The sequence below is a fragment of the Pleuronectes platessa genome, chromosome 17 (assembly GCF_947347685.1).
Source record: "Pleuronectes platessa chromosome 17, fPlePla1.1, whole genome shotgun sequence".
Lineage (NCBI taxonomy): Eukaryota > Metazoa > Chordata > Actinopteri > Pleuronectiformes > Pleuronectidae > Pleuronectes > Pleuronectes platessa.
The window spans coordinates 11,554,772-11,576,054 of record NC_070642.1 but is presented as its reverse complement, the minus strand read 5'-3'; the positions used below and the strand labels follow the sequence as shown (position 1 = coordinate 11,576,054).

Below are 21,283 nucleotides of genomic sequence, written 5' to 3'. Positions count from 1 at the left end.
CAACAGCGCCCTCCGCTGCCACATGTGGGGAATACCTCTGTTGGTAAGTGGTGTTCATGTAGAGAAAAAAACAAAGCCCATCCATCTCTGTGGTCACTGAACTGAAAGAAGTGAATGGAGGATATTACCCATGATCCTCAGCGTCCTGAAGCAGAAGAGCCGCCAGTGTAACAAATACACCAAACTCTGTCCTCGCTGAACATTGGAGATAAACAGTTTTTTAATTAGTTGTAAGTATTTTCAACTGATCTACAATCTGCCTTTGCTGAGCCTGACTCTGGTGATGCGACCCGCTAACAAAAGGTTTCAAAGCTGGTACTTTGAGGTAAATAAATTAGCTTTGAAATGTTTACATCAACCGGTATTTTTATGTCAAACCCTTTAATTCAATAATTGGGTGAACATGAGGAGAGATTGTGTTTCCATTAGCACAACGAGCGATTGTTTCCTAAAGTGCCTCAAAACTCAAACATAACTCTGGTTATTGTGCTGACGCTGATTGAAGCCGCGGGGTGTCACTCAGCTGTGGAGGGGCGCGACACAAAGTGACAGGGCTGTAAAAAAAAAAAAGAGAGCATCACTTTGTGCAGGCCGTGTGGGCGACCTATTGACTGGAACGTGGAGCTACTATGGAGTGGCTTTGGATCGCCGTGGCAACGTGTGTGCTCGTGCCCCACTCTGTCAAAGGTAAGTGCTGGAACCAGCAGAGCACACGTGGGCCTACATTTATTGTTACAGGGAAACTGGGCCCTATTTCACGCTGTGCCTCACAATTACAGACGAATTAGGTTTCAAATAAAGAGTCGGATTTAAATGGAAGTGAAGACCGATGGCCTGTTTCTGTGATGTCATCGTATTTGTTGATTCCACACTTTGGAATGAACCCTTCTCTCTAAGGCAACGACTGGTGGGGGGAGTATGAGGAGGGGATACGACACTACAGCAAGGAGGCCCTCAACAAGGTACTGTCTAATCCTGCTTTTATCACCGAACCCCAAAATGTTACTTTTAAACAATAGGAAACATCAACAATCGAATTCCTATGACATTTTATTTAATGATCGTCTATTTATGACCAAAGGGCCTTGAGTGACAGATTTGTGTCACACCAGGAAAACAACAAAACAATGTCATGTTGATAACCTACTTTCAAAATGGATGTGAAAGTGAGCCGAGCACATGCAGCAGCAGCAGTGGCAGTCTCAGGTCAACATAAACCTCCAGGACTATTTCGAAACATGAAGATAAAGGATAGAACTGTGATGGAGGAAGTACTCAAACATTTCACAGAAGTAAAACTACAAATAGACCAAATATACAGGAATAAAAGCAAACGCAATAACTTTGAATTAAGTGTGTACTGTTTGTAAACGTACATAAAGTATTAAAGTACTTTGTCTACTACATTGTCTAGTGTATAGTCTGTGTAACACAAATAGTACAGACTATCATATTATTAAAGAATACTGCAGACGATACTATTGAAAACATTGTATTGTCATATTAATGAATGGCTGAGTCAGTGATGCAGCGGCAGGAGGCGGGGTCTAATGTAACCTGCCCGCTCTGATTGGATCGATGGACCATTCCCTCTTGTTGTGACGGCTTTTTGAAAATGTGAACATGTAACACAGTGTATTATAAAACTGTAGTAGAGTAGAAAGTACAGATATTTGCTGATATATAAAGTGGAGTAAAAATAAAAAGTACCTGAAAATAAATATGCATAAAAGAATGTAGTCAAGCACAGTAGCAAAGTAAATGTGCTTCATTACATCTGAAACATACGTTTTCTGTCTCTCTCTTTATTTATTTATTAAGGAGTTTCCAGAGAAAACTCGACCGGCGAGCTTCAAGCATCCTGTGTTCCAGTGTCCGGACATGAGTCCTTCTCCCTCTGTGCCCTCCTCAGGTCTGTCTCTGTCCTCCTCACGTCCTCATCAGCAACACATCAATCTCATCTATGTTGCAGCATTCAATTCCACTGATCTCTCTCTCTCTCTCTCTCTCTCTCTCTCTCTCTCTCTCTCTCTTCTCTTCTCTTCTCTTCTCTTCTCTCCATCTTTCCTTTCCACGCTTTTGTTCAGTTGAATTTGTGAAGGCGGCAGATATCAAAGTCATCGCTGCCTTGGGGGATTCACTCACAGTATGTGTCATCTGCTGTTTGACTGCTCATTCAATCATTCATTCTTCCGCATCATCATCACATCATCTGTTTTATTTTAACGTGTCTCTTTTGCAGACGTCCATAGGGGCCAACGCCACCACTGTCCTCGGGATTCCCATCGAGTTCCGTCACGTGTCCTGGAGGTAACGGATATCCTGTGATACTCTGTGGACGTTCTACATGACACCACATCACATGACTTATTTAACCTTTCAGTCAATATGTAGTTGTGTTAAATTGAAACTGTTGCAAAATGTTGATGGAAGGACCTCAATTAACCATCGAATGTCATTAAATGTAAACGTGTCTTATTCTTGAATTAAATGTTCTTCTCCTCTTCTGCCTCCTACAGTATCGGAGGCTACGGCTCTTTTAAGGATGTCATCACTTTGGCAAGTAAGATGTTTTCGATCACAGCCTCTCAACATTTTCCGCTCGGTCGACCAAAGACGAAGCATCTGCTCTATCAAACATATTTATTTTTCCACATCGTGTGCTTGTAGATATCCTCAAGCTGTTCAATCCCAACCTGGTCGGAGCAGCTCCCGGGAAGACGGTCCACGGGATGCAGGCTCACATCAGTGAAACGGGCTTCAACCTGGCTGTGACCGGACACAACACTTTGTAAGGCCCCCAGCTCTGCTTTCAACCTGCAGGGATCACCAGCTAATGGAATCCTCCATGTTTGTTCAGAGGGATCGTTCCACTTATCATAGCCTGAACTGAAAAACGTCATATCACAGCCTTTTATCCTGACTGCTGCTGTGTTTGGGCTTCAGGCTGTTTCCACTAGGAAATGATATACTCGTGCAAAAGTGTGTGAACTTTCTGTTTTATTTATCAGTGATGCTCACGAGGATTCTGCTTCTGTTTCCTTGCAGCAACCTCCCCAGCCAGACGAGACATTTGATTGACACGCTGAGAGGATATGAGGTAATGCTTCTGCAGTACCTGAAGCTGTAATGGGATGTAACAAAGTACATTTACTTAGTTTCAGTTACATTTCAGGTTTACTCCCCTACTTATCAGCAAATATTTGTAATTTCAACTCTACTGTTTTGTTTTTTTAAACGTAACCACTAACGAGAGGGGAAGTGGTTCACTGTCACATTGTCTTATTTTTGCAGGGTCTGAACTTCGAGAAGGACTGGAAGCTTGTGACCATTCTCATGGGAATGAATGACATCTGTGATTATTGCAAAGATAAGGTCTGTGTCCGTCTCCTTCTTCACCTCCCTGAGGTCAGTTCAACAGGAGAGTTGTGTTTAACCTCTGCAGTGTTTCTCTCCAGGCTCTTTTCTCAGCGGATAACTTCATTCACTATATGACCGTCTCCTTGGAAATGCTGATGAATGAGGTAAAAACAGACACATTTGGATTGGTTTTTAAATTCATGTACATGTTACACACACACCCTTCCCTCCGTTCAGGTTCCTCGTATGATCGTCAACGTGGCTCAGATCCTGCCCATGCAAACTCTGAGGGAGGTGCAGAAGCCCACCCCGGGGTGTCTGCTCCAAAGGTGAGCCACACTTTCTTTATGTGAACATTTAAAACCACTCCTCTACGTTTATCTCACTCTTCCCATCATTTAAATGATGTGCAGGATGATCTATGTGCAGAGTTTGACAGTAGAATGGTTCTCGAGTGTCTCAGTTCACATCTCGGTTTATGTCTGAAACCTCCAAACACAACCACTCAGAATGTGCTTTTAGCAAAGTAGGAGACATGGTAATAAAAGTCTTATGAGAAAAAATGTGGAAAACAAATTTTTTGATGAAGAGGAATTAGATATATTGTCATGAATTTTTAACTTGCTGAAATGGATACATTCGACACAAATTCTGAGTTCAGCCTGGATATGAAATTTGTCTGGAGGGGATTTTTAAAGTTATCAAACTCTGCAGTAGACGCATCTACCATGATTATCTCTTATGTCTACTTTAACTTAGATGGATGGACGGATGGATGAATGGATGAATGGATGGATGGAAGGATGGAAGGATGGATGGATGGATGGATGGATGGATGGATGATATGAATTCCAACCTTCATTTCTTTACATGTCTTCCTTCTGTTTTGGACATCTTGACTCAGGTCGTTCTGTTCGTGCCTGATAGAGCCAGTAGCCGGGTCTCCAGAACTACAGGAGCTGGTGGAGGTCAATCTGGAGTTCCAGGTACAGTTTATCCCCCCACATTGATTAAATCCACCTACTAATCAAAATCACAATTTACTAGGGATGCACCGATTTATCGGCCGAACATCGGTAGCGGCCGATATTCGCCTCGTTTACTGATATCGGCTTATCGGTAATAAACTTGACTTTCACCGATATCATTGGCCGATGTTCATATTTGTTTTAAAACCGCTGGGCACGTGCCGCGGCTGGGGGAGCAGTCGCTCCGTCGCCCTCCTCTCCGCGGCCAGAGGCTCAGTGTGCGGCACCGGGAGGTCCTCATCCGGTGGCACCTCACGGCGTCACTGGTGGGGGGGCTTTCTTTCTCTTGGACCGCGGGGCAGTGTCTATCGCCGGCGCGGAAGGCGGGGAGGGGACCGGGAACGCGGTCAGCGGCGGCCACTCTGGACGCGTGTCGGCCCTTCTCGCGGATCACCTCAGCTACGGCGACCGCTGGGGGAACCCTCCGGCTGGCGCCTAGCAGCTGACTGAGAACTGGTGCGGACCAGGGGAATCCGACTGTTTAATTAAAACAAGCATCGCGAAGGGCCACGGTGGGTGTTGACGCGATGTGATTTCTGCCCGACACTAAAAACAGGTCAAACTGAGGAGGGCTTGTTAAGTTATCTTGACTCACGCAGTGTAACTTGGTGTAAAAAGTATGAGCGTAGTGTCTGTTAAAGTACTTTATTCTCATGTGCACCGGCTCTATTCATCCGTCTCATGCACAGGTAACAAGGGAACTGACAACATACGTCATACACACAGAAGCCGTAACACCTCTAATAAACGGGCAATACTGCTACCGTAAAACAATGAGAAGAGCATTCTCTATAATGATACTTTAACAGGGCTGTTTTAGACAGGGTAAAAAGGTGCTGTTTTAAATAATCCTTGTGGTATTTTGACCAAAATATGTTACAGACATTTCATTAAGATCCCAAGGAACCATTTCAACTTGCGGAAAAATGGTCATTATATGTCTCTGTTAAATAAAGTTTAGTTAAATCAAAGATTGTTTCATAAATCTGATTCAACTTGTGTCATTAAAAGATAAGAGTGATGAAGGGCTGAACATTTTTTAAATATTACTTTTTAAATAATGTTTTAATTATTTTTCTGGCACAAAAGGGTGAATGAATAACAACAAAAAGAAAATAAACAAATATTGGTATCGGCTATCGGCCAGATTGTTATTTTAAATATCGGTATCGGTATCGGCCAAGAATTTCCATATCGGTGCATCCCTACAATTTACATATTCACAGTATATGAAGTAAATAGCATAGCCCATAAATATCAGTCCCCTCGACTTGCCTGGTTAATTTGATCAGAACCATGAATTATTCTCACAATCTTAATAAAAGAGAAGACAAAAGACTGGATTTGCCTCCTCATCTGCCCCAAAACACAATGGATTCTAAAAGAAACAACAAACAAACTGACATGGCTGAAAGCATAAGCATCTTGGTGGAGGTAATAATTGTATTGTCATGTTTCTTCCCTCAGAAAAAACTGGAGGCCCTTCTGCACAGCGACCGCTTCTTCAGGGACAACTTTGCTGTCGTCCATCAGCCTTTCCTCAAACACGCTGACCCTCCGCGCCTCCCGGTAAACTGCCTCTCTCCTCAAGTACAATATGAGTGCCTGTTCTCAGGAGATGACACACTTGATGACTGAGGATCAAGATTGTGACAGGCTGTGGCTTTTTCGCTCTGTTAGCGCATTGCTGAGAATGAGACAGAAGTCCTGTTTCCCCAGTCTCTCTCTCTCACTCTCTCACTCCTTCACTGAGCTCTCTCAGTAAACCTACACTAATGCGTGTTTGTGTCTCCGAACAGAGCGGGAAGATCGACATGACCTTCTTCACTCACGACTGCTTCCACTTCACCATCAAGGGACACGAGGAGCTGGCCAAGGGACTGTGGAACAACATGGTGAACAAGGACTTCCACTGCTTGTGTTGAGCTTTAAAGGTCAACAAGCGGCCTACTGCCTCTCAGAATGAGGACATGCCATCAGGGGACGGATATGAAATGACTGAAGAGAATATATTGCCCAGTTGATCCATATGATAATATCAAGGGCACATTTTAAAAACAATAAAGAGCTAAAGTAAAACCTTTGTTTTCTCAGTAGAGTTCACCGTTTCCTCTGTCTCACCCTGTTGACAGTTTCAGCCGGAGGGAGGAAAGATGATTGTGAACAGTTTCTCTGACCCCATCACGCTCATCTGTCCACCGATGGTAAGACAAGTGTTAGTGTCACTGAATCAGGGCAGCATCTGTCCCCTGTGTCTTCAACCTGAAAGGTTTTGTGCACTTAAATGGCAGCTAAACCAAACAAGAGACAAGATGGTGTAATGGGAGTGGGTTGGTATGGTGGATAGGTGGATGGATGGATGAATGGATATCAATACTTAATTGTCCCTAAAGGTCCTCTCCTCTGTGTCCCATCTGTAGGATCACCCGTACATCTTCACTCGCCCCATCGCAGCCAGGTCAGACCAGCCTCCTCTTCAGTCCGACGCTCCATCAAAAGCAGCCATCTTGCTGCTCTCGCTTCTTGTGGGAAGTCTCTGTCTCGTGTAGCCTTCACCTTGCTGAGCTGTTTTTACAAACTCCTCTGTGGAGCTCTGCATGTCTGTGAGAGAAGTGACTGCAGTCTGAAGATCTGTAATGTGAATCATGCGACGTAACTATTTAATATTTAATATTTAGAGGCAGTTGGAGTGGGAGGTGGTGACGAGTTTCACTTGTTGTTGTTGGTGAGCTGCTCTCCGGAGAAAGTTTTTTCTATTACTGCTTTTAAATTTCCATTTATCACGACCTGCAGCAAATGGCTGATCAGTTCATTCCCACACTTTGAATTGTAATGATATACTGGTGGTGTATTTTTTTAGAAAAGGTCTTAACATGTACAGGTTTAACAAGAAGGGAGCTCATGTGATGCATACCTCCACCAAGGCCGTTCGGTCCCCTCATGGAAACACATTCACCAGATCCACATTTTTATTTGGATCACACTCTTAAATATCAGTCCCCTAAAAATCTCTGGGTGTTCTTTTCATAGAATTCAATGAATTTAGTAAAAAAAAATTGAAACACTCCTCTCACAAAGTTAAAAAAGAAGTCACTTCCTGGATCCTTCCCCTGATCCAGATCCTCACCAAAGATTAGTGGTTTCTTCCTTGGCTCATGTCCTGTCCTTCCACTAATATTCATGGAAATCTGTTCAGTTGTTTTTGGGTGATCTTGCTCACAAACCAAGTTGAAGGAATTTAACGCACTCAAGAAGGTGGTGAGTTAAAAACCCTTTAATATCTCATCACCATCTCCTTCAGGGCCTCAGATCCCTTCAAACTGAAGAGCACCCGAGGTCACCACATCCGAGGAGCACAGCTTACCAACAAAATAACAGACTGGGTTGGAAACATACCCTCCTTGGTGGAGGTAAAGATACTTGATATCAATTTGCAGATGTTGTAATTATGAAATAGAAAAAAAACGGTGCTAATATTTGAATTGTTCATGTAACATTTCGACTTTCACATATATAATATTAAACTAATTGGTGAACGTCTGTTTAATCTATGAAAGTGTTTTCTTGTCTCAGTACCTGGACACAATCCTGAAGCCCTCAGGCTCTCACTTCCTCTCTTTAAATTTTGTGGGGTTGCCAAGGTGCATTAAGTCCAATCATTCTGTTGCACTCACGCTGAAAAGACAAAGATATTATGAATCGCATCAATCCCCACACTAAAATCCATTAACCTTGGAGGCTGAGTGAGCTCACCTCATTTACAATAACATGTTGTCTCCTCACACGCGCACGATCGGCTCCAGCAACGTGACGTCAACATGTAAAAAAATTGTTTTGTCGTCTGCAGACTTTTTTCCGCAGATTGAGACTTTTCAAACCGCAGACGGTTTAGTCACGCGTCTGCTCCTCAGATCTTCAGGCTGCTGCTGGCCCACTTTCACTTCTCAGTCCTGCAGGACCGGCATTATTATGCAGCAAGCACAGGACGAGGCAGAGTACCACACCACAGGCAGCACAAAAATAACCTTTTTAATATTGTGCATATACTACCGAATGGCGAGTATGGGAGTCCTTACTATTGATTTGTATAAGTAGCTGTGATATATGATCATCTATTCGTCTGGTTAAACAGAGTGAACAGTGCATCATGTGTTGACTGTTGGATTAGTCTAACTCCGTGGACAGGTGGAAGCTATATTAAGCTCATCTCCAGCTATTCTCCTTCTCTTGCTTATTGTTAATTCAGCCCTTGAATGGAGAATGAGAGCCGGTGTTTACTGAGCGGAGCAGGGTTGAATCACATGGAGCAGAAAAGGACTTTTCCAGGTAAACATGTCTAATGGAGGTAAAACCTTTTATGGCTCCGACCCTGAATGGGAGAGGCCCCCTTTATAATGTTTTTATTTAATAAAACAATCTCAAGGGTAAAGAAAATGAACAAATTTATATATTTTTTCTAGTTCATCCAGTAAGTATTTTATTTAACCCTTCACTTTAGTACAGACATTTTGTATTCTGTCTTTCCTATCCCCATTTTCCATCTCCTCACTCGGACTTTATTCCAGTCAGTCCTCGTCGCTGTCGGATTTCATAATGAACCTATTACCACATTCAAAGAAGATCCCTCTTCATGTTTAAACAAAGCCGTTGCCGGTTTATGAGGAGCAAATATGGAGCCGGCTCTGACGCATATTGGCCTTTATTGTCTCACTGGAAGCATAATGAGATCTTTGGGATCTCGGTAAACGGCGTCGCAGGAAATTTGAAACCACAAAGAGTCCGGCCCACACCTTGGAAAGCCCTTTGTGTTGTCGTTGCGTTTTTTAATGAATGTGTCAGTAGCAACTGAACATACAAAATGAACTCATGAGCCTGTGTACATTTGGGAATTGAAAGAGAGCAAACATTTGACGGATGTTCCATTTGTTAGCACAGTATTTGTTTAGTTTTAATACAGTTAGTGACCCTCTATGGTGAGATTAAAAAAGTTTAATGTAATGTAACACAGAATAATGAAATAATGCATTCAGGATCTTCCCCACGAAGAAATGATCACATTGCTATATGTGTGTGGGTGATTAGTTCAATAAAATTAGCCTCGAAACCAGGTCATTTACACCATGTTTTTAGCCTGATGTTTGCTGTGATCAGCGTCCAAACATGGCTCCGGAGGATGATAGCAGAATACATTGAGACTAAAACATGGTGTAAATGATGCCTGGAGTCCAAATTTAATGTTGGTGCTTACGGACACTGGGACGTCGCCACAGGGGTAGTAGGGAGGCATTTATGTTTTAGTTCGTTGTGTTTTACTTCAATTGTATTGGATTCTGCTGCAGCAATGTTTACCCCTGAAACTCAAAAAGTATTTTGTGGACTCAAACACTTCACCCACCCCTCCACCAGCATAGTGGTGAGTAGCCAATGAGGGAATTTTTATTTGTATGTGACTCATCCCAAGTAATATTGATTGGTCACGATCACATTTCTGGTCCAACATGAAGACACAGTTTGACCTTTTTCACTCCATTGCAAGAAAGATCCTGGAGTTCCTGTGTTCTCTCTATGTCCATGTGGGTTTTCTCCCGGTTCCCCGGCTTCCCCCCACAGTGTGAAGACATCCAGATTGGGGATTGGGTTGTTTGGAGACATTAAATCGATCATAGGTATGAATGGGAGTGTGAATGGTTGTTTATCGCTGTATGTCGGAGGTGTGATATGCTGGCGACCTATCCAGGGTGCACTGGTGTCAGCTGGGATTAGCTCCAGCTTCCCCCACGACCCTCAAAGGACAAGTGGTATAAATAATGGATGGCTGGATGGATGGATGGATGGACCTGTTTTCTGTAACCACAGGGGCTGGTGGACTCTAAGAGATGCAGATCAGGACTCATACAGGAGCCTAACATGACGCTGAATTCCAGATAACTCTTGCACAAATTAAAATGAATAATCATCTAAAGATCCTTTAAGAGCAATCCCACATTCTCACGGTGACGTAAGCTGAGCAGCCCCTTTTCATAATCACGCATGATTTAAACATGTGTTTTATACTTGAACCAGCATTTATATTAATTCATTAACATCTATTATATACTGCATGTCATTTAACAGCCACCCTAATGTGTGCTTCTCATTAGTCTGCTGATAAGAAGGGTAAATGTCCTGGTTTATTAAATGAGAGAAATGTGTTCTCCCTTTTGTTTGTTTTTTGAACTCCTATTCAGTCCACCTGCTCACATGATCCAAGTGGGCGCTGCAACAACAATGACGGCATTCATTTTCAATACACCGTCACCTAGCAACACATTCGGGTCGTCAGGAGACAAGATCAGCAAATACGGTTCGATGATGCAGCTTTGTCCTGCAGAACATGATGTGATGGAGACACGGGGTGGTGTGTGTGGGCTCTCCTTCACAAACGCTGCCTGTTAATAAAAACATCTTTCAGTCATTAGGATGTAGTTTCATTCTTTTAAGTCGTCTTTGGCTCCTACGCTGCATCAGTGCCTCCAGATTAAAAAAGTGATTAAAAACTCACCTGTACAGACTGGTGTTTATAACGATCTTTATTTCTAATGGCTATTTTATAGGTTTCTTTATTGCATTTTCTGGTTTAACGTTTTTTTTTATATATGTGTACATATAGCACATCAAGTAATTTCAAAAAGGAAAATCGACCCACTCCTAGACCCTCTAGATCTAAATGAAGAACTAGAGGTGATTAGAGAGATGAATAAGAAAAGAACAATTAAGCAAGAGCATGACCATTAGAATCAATTATTATTTTGTAATATTTACATTTTATTGTTTTAATCTTGTTCTTATATTTATATGATTTGTTTTATTACGTTGTCGCGCATGATCTGGCTTCTCTATGATTTCAGACTTTGCACTTATATCATTTTTTGTAAAGCACCCTGTACCTCATTCGTATTTTTTAATTATTCATGTGATGGTTGTGATGGTTATCATTGTGACGATCATAATTATAGTATTATTAGTATTATAAGCTGGTGCCAAAACGTCCATTTATTAATATGATAAATTGTCATAATTTACTCTACAGGAGCCAGTTCACTTCCGTGGTGTGAACCTGTCCACGCCCTGACAACCACCGAGGTACGATCAGGTACACGGGGGTAATAGTTTGTCCCAGGATGATGTCACTTCCTCTCCCCGCGTCGTCCTATAAAACCGGGCTCTGTCGCGGCGAGGTGTCGGTGGAGAGACCGGAGAGGAGAGGACGGAGGATCTGCGGGTCAGCGACGCAGCTGGCGATTTTCAGATCTCCAGAAATACCGAAAGGCGGCCAAGTTTAGTTCAGAATGCGTCCTTAAATCCACCGGACTTCAAAAAAATCGAGCAACCGAACCTTCTGAAATAAAGCTCCGCTGTTTTTCTATTCCTGGAGAGCCTCGTTGTGTCCAAACATGATCGGGAAAGGACTGCTCATCCTGACAGCACTGTCCACCTGCGGTAAGAAACGAGGGAAAAAACGACCCTGAGTGAAGTTAACTGGTGCTTGGGGTTTGTTCGGAGAAATGTGCGTAAATTGTGCGTAAAGGGATGTGGCAGGCTGCTGTTCAGCACCAAGGACAGCGACCGACACATCTGTAACTGCAGAGGGAGAGAGAGAGACGCAGGGAATTCACATCTGGCACATTTAGTCCCTGAAATACACAGTGCTTTCATATTCATACGGTCACTCGGATGACAAACAAGCTAAAACACTATAGCTATAGGGTTTTTATTAAAATGACAAGTAATGATGCATGTTTCACCTTTCTTTGTTTTTCTTCCAGTTCTATCATTGCCGGTGACTTTAAGTCAGCTGGAGAATGAGGACGTGAAGGTAACAATCATTTTTTTGTATTATTATTATATTATAATATAATGTATTTGTAATGATAGTATCCTTACAGTACTGTAGTAGCAAGAGCATTATACTGCCCCCTGGTAGTAATAGATGTAGCCCTACAGTAGTTAAATCTATACTGCAAGAATAATTATTTTTTATGCATATGATCAAATGTACCATATACATTATCTACATTGCTTCATTGTAATGTGGGCGTGTGCTGAGCTGCCCGGCCACACTCTGAAGTGGTGGCAGTGATTACAAATGACCTGGTCCGAGCAGTTCAATTCGTTTCATTACCTCCTCCACTGGGAGCTGTCTAGTGTATAACCTTGTTCAAATCGATAGATACCATTTTGAGAGCAATAGAGAGTCCTGACCTTCGTGGTTTGGTATGATGCTGGATCCGTGATGGGAGAGAGAGGGAGACAGAGTAATCCACTTTCTGTTACCTCTTTGGAATATTTTCCGGTGCCTTGTCCGGAACAGTAGCCCTCCCTGGTCCAAATGAGGCCAAACATAATTTGTAAGGTATTCCTGTAACAGGTGAATTGGGGTCAGGCTGTCCACGATGAATGGAAGTCAATGTAATTTCCCAACAAGGATATGTAAACATGTGTGTGTGTGTGAGAGAGAAAGACAGAGCGTGTAGTTTCTAGAATGAGGTTTTTGAGAGATGAGGATACAAAGGGAAGATGAGGACGATGTTACAGCGACATTCAGAGATCTGGCAGACGGAAGCAGAATCCTTCTGATACGATCTGATATGTGGGATTGGCTCGACATTGGACGCACAAGTGGAGTTGAAATGATTCTGATCCGTCATCTAAGAGAGCCTCGCTCTTTGAATTAGTGGCCGAGTTCGCACAAGAGCAGCATTCAAAGGGAAGCAGATGAATTTTACTCTATAAAACAGTGTAGACACGTTTGCATCCATGTTCCCATCCAGGCCCCTGGTTCACAGGGTTTCACTGACAATTGAAACCAATTCTTTCATAGGCAGTGCCAGATGTTGTAGGAAACGTTTTTGAGCCCCTGTCTTTTCCTGCAGGTGATGAAATGTGTTGTGGAGGCGTTGGCAGATGTGCTATCAAGGCCCCAACCCATACCTGTCAGCCAGGAGTGTCTGGTCATTCTGAAGACAGGTGAGCCACTGGGCAATTCTTCCTTTATTTATAGCTTTCACTCTCTTCTTCAAACACACATACCTACATATACATTATATTGTATGTCACCACCATACAGGGTGTCCCTTTTTGTCAACCCCATTCCTGCAATAGCATAACCACCATTACCAGTTATGCAATTCTTACAATATACAATTTTTTGGAGAAAATACCTCAGAGATCTAAATTCCCAATCTTCCGTCTTTGGGCATTTTGTGATTTATTGTTCCCAAAGTTCTGGACTGAATTGGGGAAGAAAGATTTTAGGTTTTTCGGCAGCTAAAACATGGATTCATTAGCAAACAGATTTTGGGTTTGATAAACTATAACGTTTAGCAAGTTGAAAGCTCTGGTAAAATCCAGTTTAAGTTTGAATGTATCTGTCTTTGTTAATTTTCTACTGTTGAAACTGTGTTGCTGTTATTCTTGGTCAGGTCTCTCAAGGGGACTAATCTGATTTAATAAAGGCTGCTAAAATGAAAATGAATAAAACTCAAATTCCAGCCGACATAGATTTGATAATTTATAGGCATGCAATTAATTAAATGAAGTCACCTTTTCAATAATGATTTGTGCACTTGGATTTGGATGAGAGTGTGATCAAGATTTATATAGAACGACATTGTGAGGCTTTGAGTTATGTGTAAGTTCATCTTCATTATCCTCATCCTGTTTGTACTACTTATGGTTTTTGGCACTTGGTTTGCTTACAGCTCATTTTGTGTTAAACACCTCCCTAAGATGTGATCCACTGTATAACTAGAGACCTACTTAACTCCCCCTCTCCATCAGCATCATGATGCATGATGACCACATCATAAGGCTAATGGATTGATGCAGTGGCTGCTGGGTAAAAAACCCGCTGCATAGTGGCACTCACTAGCACTCAGTAAAAAACGGTTCAGTTACATAGTCATTGTATTACCTTGATGCCGTCCTTGTAAAGAAAAAAAATCAATCAGAGCTCTTCTCGCTCGTCTAGAGGGAAACTGTAAACCAACAGAGGGATGAACGGGGGGGGGGGGGGGGGATCATGGACACGGATGGAGAGAGAAGAGAGAGAAATACGAGGGGCTGTAAAAGAAATATCACACACTGGTATCACGGCACATACAGCCCAGAGGTTGTCTGTTTTTTTGTTGTTTTTTTGTGCTTGCCGTGTACAGTACAGAACGCGGTGCCATTTGTGGGTCAGCAGAAAGTCCGGCTCTCTCTCTCTGCAGCTGCAATTCAAGTGGGGGGAGTCTCTGTTGGCCAAATGATTAATTGTGCTGCTGCTTTGAATGCAGTAAATTTGGGGGCAATTAACTCTGACAAACCCACTGAAGCAAGCTGCTGAGTCGGATGAAAAAGAAGGAAGGGAAAATACAGTCACCTGGGTTTTATCCACGACGCGATCAGTTTATGGTCTTTTATCTGTTCATATCTTTCTCAAACGAGGTGTTTAAGCATATATTTACATATCTGTGTGTGTGTGTGTGTGTGTGTGTGTGTGTGTGTGTGTGTGTGTGTTTGCAGATGACAGGCTTGTTACAATCCTTCGCCATCACAACTTCCTGAAGGAGCTGCAGGAGATCGCTGTTCAAGGTGAGTCACGGATCTCGCACATGCCTGTTTTTGTGCTGAGCCTGTTTATTTGATTGAAGACTGGTGACTTAGAAAGGAACCTCGAATATAAAACGTATCATTTCAGGTGACCAAGAGAGAACTCAGCCGCAGACCGACGCTGCTTCACCTCTTGACCCCCCGACACCAACCCCTCAGGCCACAGAGGCTTCGGGTGAGTTTCCTCAGTCGCACTGATTCATGGGACACTGAACAAAGAGTTAGTTGAGCCAAACTTTGCTCTGATGTTTGTTTATCTGGATTGATTCCATTTTGAGCAATAAGGTTCTTAAAATGTTGTTTCACCCCCATTATTTCCTATTTGTGTAGTCAGTGAGACAGGGCAGATAAGCAGTGTAAGAGTGTTGAGGTGAATTTAAACTTTCTGTGGACAGAATCAGCACCTCAGAGACGCTTCCTGAGAAGTGAAACGTCTTCAGGAATCTACCAACGTGTCCAGTTGCCCTTGACCAAACTCCTCTTAGATATAAATTCCTTTGAAAATTATGCATTTCTACCAACTCTAACGTCCAAGTTTAGATGCCCCTGAGCTGTAAGAGAAGTGCAAGAATGATAAAATGGTTAGAAAAGGGTCCGAGTAGAGATTCAGTGGATTAGACGTTATTGCAAAGTGTAAATATCTGTTTTCTCTAACGTCTGAGTAGATGGCAAGATGAACACACACAGTAGAAAACATGTAACAATTTGAACAGACTGAATCTTCGTTTCTTGATTGCCTTATTTGTACAGTGTTGAGTTATAGAGTGCAGTATGTGCATAATCAATACATGCAGTTGAGGTAAATTAAATGGCAATGTTTACTTAATGATGAGTCCACTTCCCACCATACTGACCTTTACTGTGAGTGTCTAATGACGGATGCATTATAAATGATTTCCATCCATAAAGTCTGTTTCAACTCATTCAAACAAGGTAAAATTAGATGTTTGTAAGGAAGAGGCTGACTCTGCAGAGAGCAGACACTATTCTGTGAAAGAGTTCAGTCAATGGCATCATAGACACATAGAAATGTATAGGACAATTAATGTAATACTACTACTACTACTACTACCAATACTAATACTAATACTAATGCTAATACCACTACCACTACTACTACTAATATTCTACTACTACCAATACTACTACTACTACTACTACTAATAATAATAATAATAATGATAATGATAATGATAATAATGATAATAATAGTAATAGATTTATAGTGCTGTTATTACTACAACATACAACAATAACATTATAACTTTAATGAAACATCATATTCATTCTGGCTGATGGGATGTTTTCCATTAATTCATCACAGTACCACAAGGGTAATTGATAATTAACACTAAGTTATGATTTTAACCAACAGTTAGTGGCTTAGTTAATTCATCTGTTAATTATATTCAAATGAATTGTCCAAAATCATATATCAGTTAACTTAATGATGTGTTGATAGAGTGAGCTCAAATAACTCAAATGAAATGGCAAAGGTAGAAGAATATGACTCATCATGACATGTTGCTGTTATGAATAAATCAGATCAGTCCTCCAGGTTTTATGTGAATATGTAAGAATCATGTAATTGTGTAGTTTCCATGTGAAATCAGACTCAATGGCCTCACCTCATGAATCAGAAGCACACAGATCGGACAGTAAAGTCTGCTCTAATAAGCTGAAGTGCTTTTGTGTATAAGCATCATCCTTTAACATCACTGTAAAATCAATATCCTCCAGTAACCCCCCCTTCCCTTTCCATGTTCAGATCGATCCATGCTGGAGGCTTTAGGAGGCCCCGGTGAAAGATCCATCCTCTCACAGAAGAAGAGGACAGGAAATAGGGACGGAGACAAAGGTGAGAGCCCCAGAGATGGAGAGTCTCTGGGGGAGGGTGACATCATCGATGAAGTGCAAGTGAAGAGGGAGGAGGACGAGAGCCCGGGAAGTCACATCTCTGAAGCTGAGGAAGATCGGAGCGAGGGCAAGGCTGAAAAGAGGGAGGAAGAAGAGGAAGAGGAAGTGGAGGAGGGAAGTAAGGAGAAGAGAGGAAATTCAGAGGAGGAAAATACGACCATGAATGAGAAAGGTAATTTCTCTCTTTTGTTCTTCACGTAGCTGTTTGGGTCAATTTGAAAGACCCAAAAGGAAAATGGGTGAAAAAATAAACTTGTGGAAACGTGTGTATATTCAAATTTAGAGCTTGATGTTTTAAGGGTCCAGTCAAGCCGGGTATATTTTTTACTTATTTTACATCCAAGCAAATTATAAGATAGAATTTGACCAAAGGCAGCCGCTGAATTTTAAGATATGCAGAGTGCAAAAAAACACACAAAGTGGCTCGTAGATGAAACCCGCTGCCACCACAGGGCTGGGTGATTGATGGAAGTGCTTCCATCTACCAGATGAAACCCAGCCCCCCCACAGGGGAGCGAGGCCAATTTTGCTGGCACACTGACAGCACTCCAACAGTAGTGATTAAACGTCTCCATGTCCTAGAATCTAAATGAACAGCTCGTGCATTCTGCAAAATCTTTAAAATCAGGCTCAGTAGAATCTTTCCGCAGATTAACAAAGAAATTATTATTTCCTGAGCTAAAATGGCAAATGCAATGCACCTATTCTGTAAAAGCGAGCCTCTGCCAAGTCATCCGATTGCTCCCGCCACGCTGTTAATTCCCTTAAAGCATAGCTAGCAGGACTGTAAGGCCGAGCTGCCAGCTGGCAAGAAACATTTCATTACAAGAAGTGGAAACTTGCTGAGGCTGGATTCTGCTGGTGGTGTTCTGAAGGTGTTTCAGTCAGAAAACAGGTGGGAAAGTGCACCCAGATCTTTTGTATTTTTCATATTCCCAGGTGCGTCTGCTGAGAAGAGAGACAGACACAAATCAAAAGAGCAGACGCTAGATGAGAAGGACGAAGAGGAGAAAGAGAAGAGATCTTCACATTTCGCCAAGAAACGCAAGGAGGAGCAGGAGGAGGACGTGAAGAGAGGGAGCAGGGAGAACCTGAAGCGATGGAGCAAGAGGGGCAAGGGCTTGCAGCTGAAGAAGAAGGCCCATGAAGAGGAGGAAGCGGAGGAGGGAAACAGTCAGCAGGAGGTGCCGCATCATTCCAAGGAGGTGCCCGACGATGATGAGGGGCAGAAGAAGAAGAAGAAAAGAGGCGGTCCGAAGAGTCCAGAGGAGAAGGAGCTGCAGATGATCTCCAAGAGGGCGCCGGAGGAGAAGGGTCTGGAGGAGGAGGGGAGCGCCAGCAGGAAGTCAGAGGTGAGCGCTCCACTGCTTTTAATCTTCCAACAATGAAAAGAGACAGAGATGAAGAATAAGAAAAGTTTAACATTATGAGCTATATACATAATGAGTAAGAGTTGACGTGGAAGCAGATTAAGTTCTGATCATAGACTTTATATAAAGATGGACGATGTAAAAGCTCCCCCCAACAAATGAAGCCAAATTCCTCTCGATCTCCCCCTGGTGGCCCGTTGCAGTATAGGTCATAGTCAATTTTAGTGTCCGAACTAAAAATAGTTTATTATGGTTATAGATAGGTTTCTGTCATTTAAGGTAGTTCTTCATAAACTGATGCATCCAAGAGTTAAAGTTTGGTTTTAAAGGTCCAGTGTGCAAGATTTAGGTGAAAGGAATATACTGGCAGAAATTGAATATTAAATAACCCTAGTGTCCCCATATCTGGGATTTTCTGGCTTCATTTTTGCATAACTGGAGGAAAGGGGATAATTGTCATCCATCTTTATATATAGTTTGTGGTTCCTATATATTTAAGGCTGTATATATATATACACATATGATTTATGATTTTTAACACTATATTTTTCCTACTTGCTCTGTACAGGAGCCTGAAATTGAAAGCCTGGCAGCCATCGAGTCAGAGCTTGAGAACGTCGCCCAGAAACTCCACGAGCTGCGTCGAGGCTGAGAGAGAGAGCGAGAGAGAGAGAGAGAGCGAGCGAGAGACTGGTACAGAGTTGACACCGCAACCTCCTCTGCCTCCTCGTCCTCCTCCGCCTCACCAGCTGCCTGGCTCCCACAGATAGAGCGTGTGAATATGTGACAAGTTTTTCTCTTTCGCTGTCTTTCTCGAGGATGTCCGCACCGCTGCAGCCCCCCCCGCCCCGTGACATTCTGTCCCTCGCGTAGAGTAGCAAACACACGGTAGATGCACACCGCGACTAGACATGCACACTGACGCACACGAATGCACGCGTTCTGTGCGTTGAAACGCGCATACATTATTTAGAATACTCTGCAAGGCTCCCAAAGGAAAAAACAGCAGCCTCTCTGTCAGTGAAGGTCGACAACTCGTTTCCTTTCATTTTCTCTGACAATCATCTTTGTCCTTCTGCAAATCGTGCGTCGCCTGCTTTTCCGATTCTTTTAACTCTGCACACTGATTCATGTGAAAGGTTAAGGCAGATCCAGGTAAACACACACACCGCCCAGGTGAGGTTTTACAGTAATGGCATTAGATTCCAGCTCTTTCTGAGATGCTTACTGACTGAAGAAGAATACATGCTTGTTTATTATTATTATTATGATTATTATTATTATACAGTTGAATCTAATCAAGCCAAGGCAATAAGTGAACATTTTTAGCAGATAAATGGCTGGAATCTGAAACTTTATGAGATTTATGTAAGAAAAAAATAAATTGTATCTGGAAATCTGTTTGGAAAATTATTTTTGTCTGAATTCAAATCCAATACGTGAATAATGGAATTAATGCAATTTCGTGAACTCAGAGCGATGCTTTGTGCATTCCTATGAACTATACTGTATTTTTTACTCCCACAGCCCACAGTGGATGTAGCCTCTCAATCTACAGAGACATTCATTCACACTGTAGTCGCAGTCTGAACCTGTTTGTGTCTGTGGGCGATGGAGCCGAGAACATGAATCATCACTCAGACACACAAGCTGTTCATACAGTGCATGTATTAATTTCTAAGATAACTACATTTTAACCCTCTGTGTTGACATTATCCTTTTAGTCGTGGATAATAAGAGGGAACACTCAGTGTTTAGATTTAAATCACAATGTGAAGTGTTGAAACTCTATGTTCTCTATCCGGAGCAGAGGTAAATAAAGAAATGGATTGAAAAGAAAACAATAAATAAATCAGCTGGAGACACGGCTGAAAAGCATGACTTCTCAAGTCTGGGTCTAAATACAGAGTTTAAAAAACACCTGAAGACGAAAAGAAAAAAAAGCGACTAATCAAGTTTTTAACTGCAAGAAATTGTGAATTAAAAAAAATTTGTATTTATGTTTATTATAAAAAGTTGGCAATGACTGGGCAATAAAACAATATCAGTAATCAGGGGTGGACTGGCCATCTGGCATACCGGGCATCGTCCCGGTGGGCCGTTGACCCAATGTGGGCCGGTCTGGTCCGCTATGTTTTTTTTTTTGTTTTTTTTTCTCTTCTTCCTCTCTAAATTCCCTCCAATTGGGCCGGCCAATTGGCTACAGAGGGCTAGCAGTGTGTTGCCAGCATCGACACATATTATTGGTCTATTGTTTGTCATTGTCAATCAATCATGGGCTGACAGGCTCAGAGAGCCCTGACAGTGCTGTCAATCACAACACAAACCAGGGTGGGGCGGGACCTCATGGCATTGGCGGGGGGAGTCGCGGGACGGGCTGCTGCTGAGACAGAAACTTAAAATGGATAATAAGAGTTAAAAACACCCGGGTGGCGCTGAGAAGCATCGGGAAAAAAAGCTGAAGTCTCTGTGGGTGGAGGCTGCTAAATGTGCCAAACTGACGGACCTATTTGGTGCCGGGTTCACCAGCCCAGCAGCAGCAGGTGCGCCGGGAGACGAGCGAGGAGGACTCGACAATGATGAGCGAGTGGAGGCAGACATGGTAAGTAACGTTGGCCTGGGGCTGGCTAGGCTACATTTTTGAGACATGTCCAAAACAAAGTAGAACATTTTTTGATTTTGTTTTAATATGCCGAATTGTGATATTATGGGCTATTATTGTTCAGATGATTTAGCTAAGCTAGCTAAGAGCTGCTAACATCGTTTACTGTTGCCATAGCAACAGTAAACTTTCTTAGCCGTATTGAAAACAGAATACAAGTAAACCTATATGGAATAATTAGTTTAATTTGAAAAATTTGCCAGTTATTATCACACATTGTCATTGTTAATCATTTATAATCATTATGGATGTAGTAATTCATGATTTGTCATTTTAATAATTCTTTTCAGAAGTTTTATTGTTTTTATGTGTTT

General features: G+C 42.3%; 2 protein-coding genes across 2 annotated transcripts; both read left to right on the top strand.

The window, feature by feature from the left end:
* The first annotated feature begins 629 nt into the window (after window positions 1–629).
* si:dkey-177p2.18 (phospholipase B1, membrane-associated) lies at window positions 630–7,889 on the top strand. Its single transcript, XM_053445875.1, has 16 exons — window positions 630–687; window positions 898–962; window positions 1,822–1,912; window positions 2,088–2,146; window positions 2,243–2,310; window positions 2,520–2,563; window positions 2,671–2,791; window positions 3,049–3,100; window positions 3,295–3,375; window positions 3,459–3,524; window positions 3,598–3,689; window positions 4,265–4,346; window positions 5,856–5,957; window positions 6,188–6,283; window positions 6,521–6,592; window positions 6,809–7,889. The coding sequence occupies exons 1-16, from the start codon at window positions 630–632 to the stop codon at window positions 6,935–6,937; spliced, it is 1,278 nt and encodes a 425-aa protein (XP_053301850.1). The 3' UTR covers window positions 6,938–7,889.
* Window positions 7,890–11,613: 3,724 nt separating this feature from the next.
* Window positions 11,614–19,708, top strand: chga (chromogranin A). The gene is made up of 8 exons (XM_053445257.1): window positions 11,614–11,867; window positions 12,194–12,243; window positions 13,301–13,394; window positions 14,934–15,002; window positions 15,109–15,195; window positions 16,789–17,109; window positions 17,877–18,289; window positions 18,876–19,708. The coding sequence occupies exons 1-8, from the start codon at window positions 11,822–11,824 to the stop codon at window positions 18,957–18,959; spliced, it is 1,164 nt and encodes a 387-aa protein (XP_053301232.1). The 5' UTR covers window positions 11,614–11,821; the 3' UTR covers window positions 18,960–19,708.
* The last annotated feature ends 1,575 nt before the right edge of the window (window positions 19,709–21,283 follow it).

Bases quoted from the DNA above. Each gene is read 5' to 3' on its own strand.
- si:dkey-177p2.18 (XM_053445875.1), top strand. From the start codon at position 630: ATGGAGTGGCTTTGGATCGCCGTGGCAACGTGTGTGCTCGTGCCCCAC. The intron at 3,101-3,294 runs GTAATGCTTCTG...TTATTTTTGCAG, and splicing joins ACACGCTGAGAGGATATGAG to GGTCTGAACTTCGAGAAGGA. The intron at 3,690-4,264 runs GTGAGCCACACT...ATCTTGACTCAG, and splicing joins CCGGGGTGTCTGCTCCAAAG to GTCGTTCTGTTCGTGCCTGA.
- chga (XM_053445257.1), top strand. From the start codon at position 11,822: ATGATCGGGAAAGGACTGCTCATCCTGACAGCACTGTCCACCTGCG. The intron at 12,244-13,300 runs GTAACAATCATT...CTTTTCCTGCAG, and splicing joins TGGAGAATGAGGACGTGAAG to GTGATGAAATGTGTTGTGGA. The intron at 13,395-14,933 runs GTGAGCCACTGG...GTGTGTTTGCAG, and splicing joins TCTGGTCATTCTGAAGACAG to ATGACAGGCTTGTTACAATC.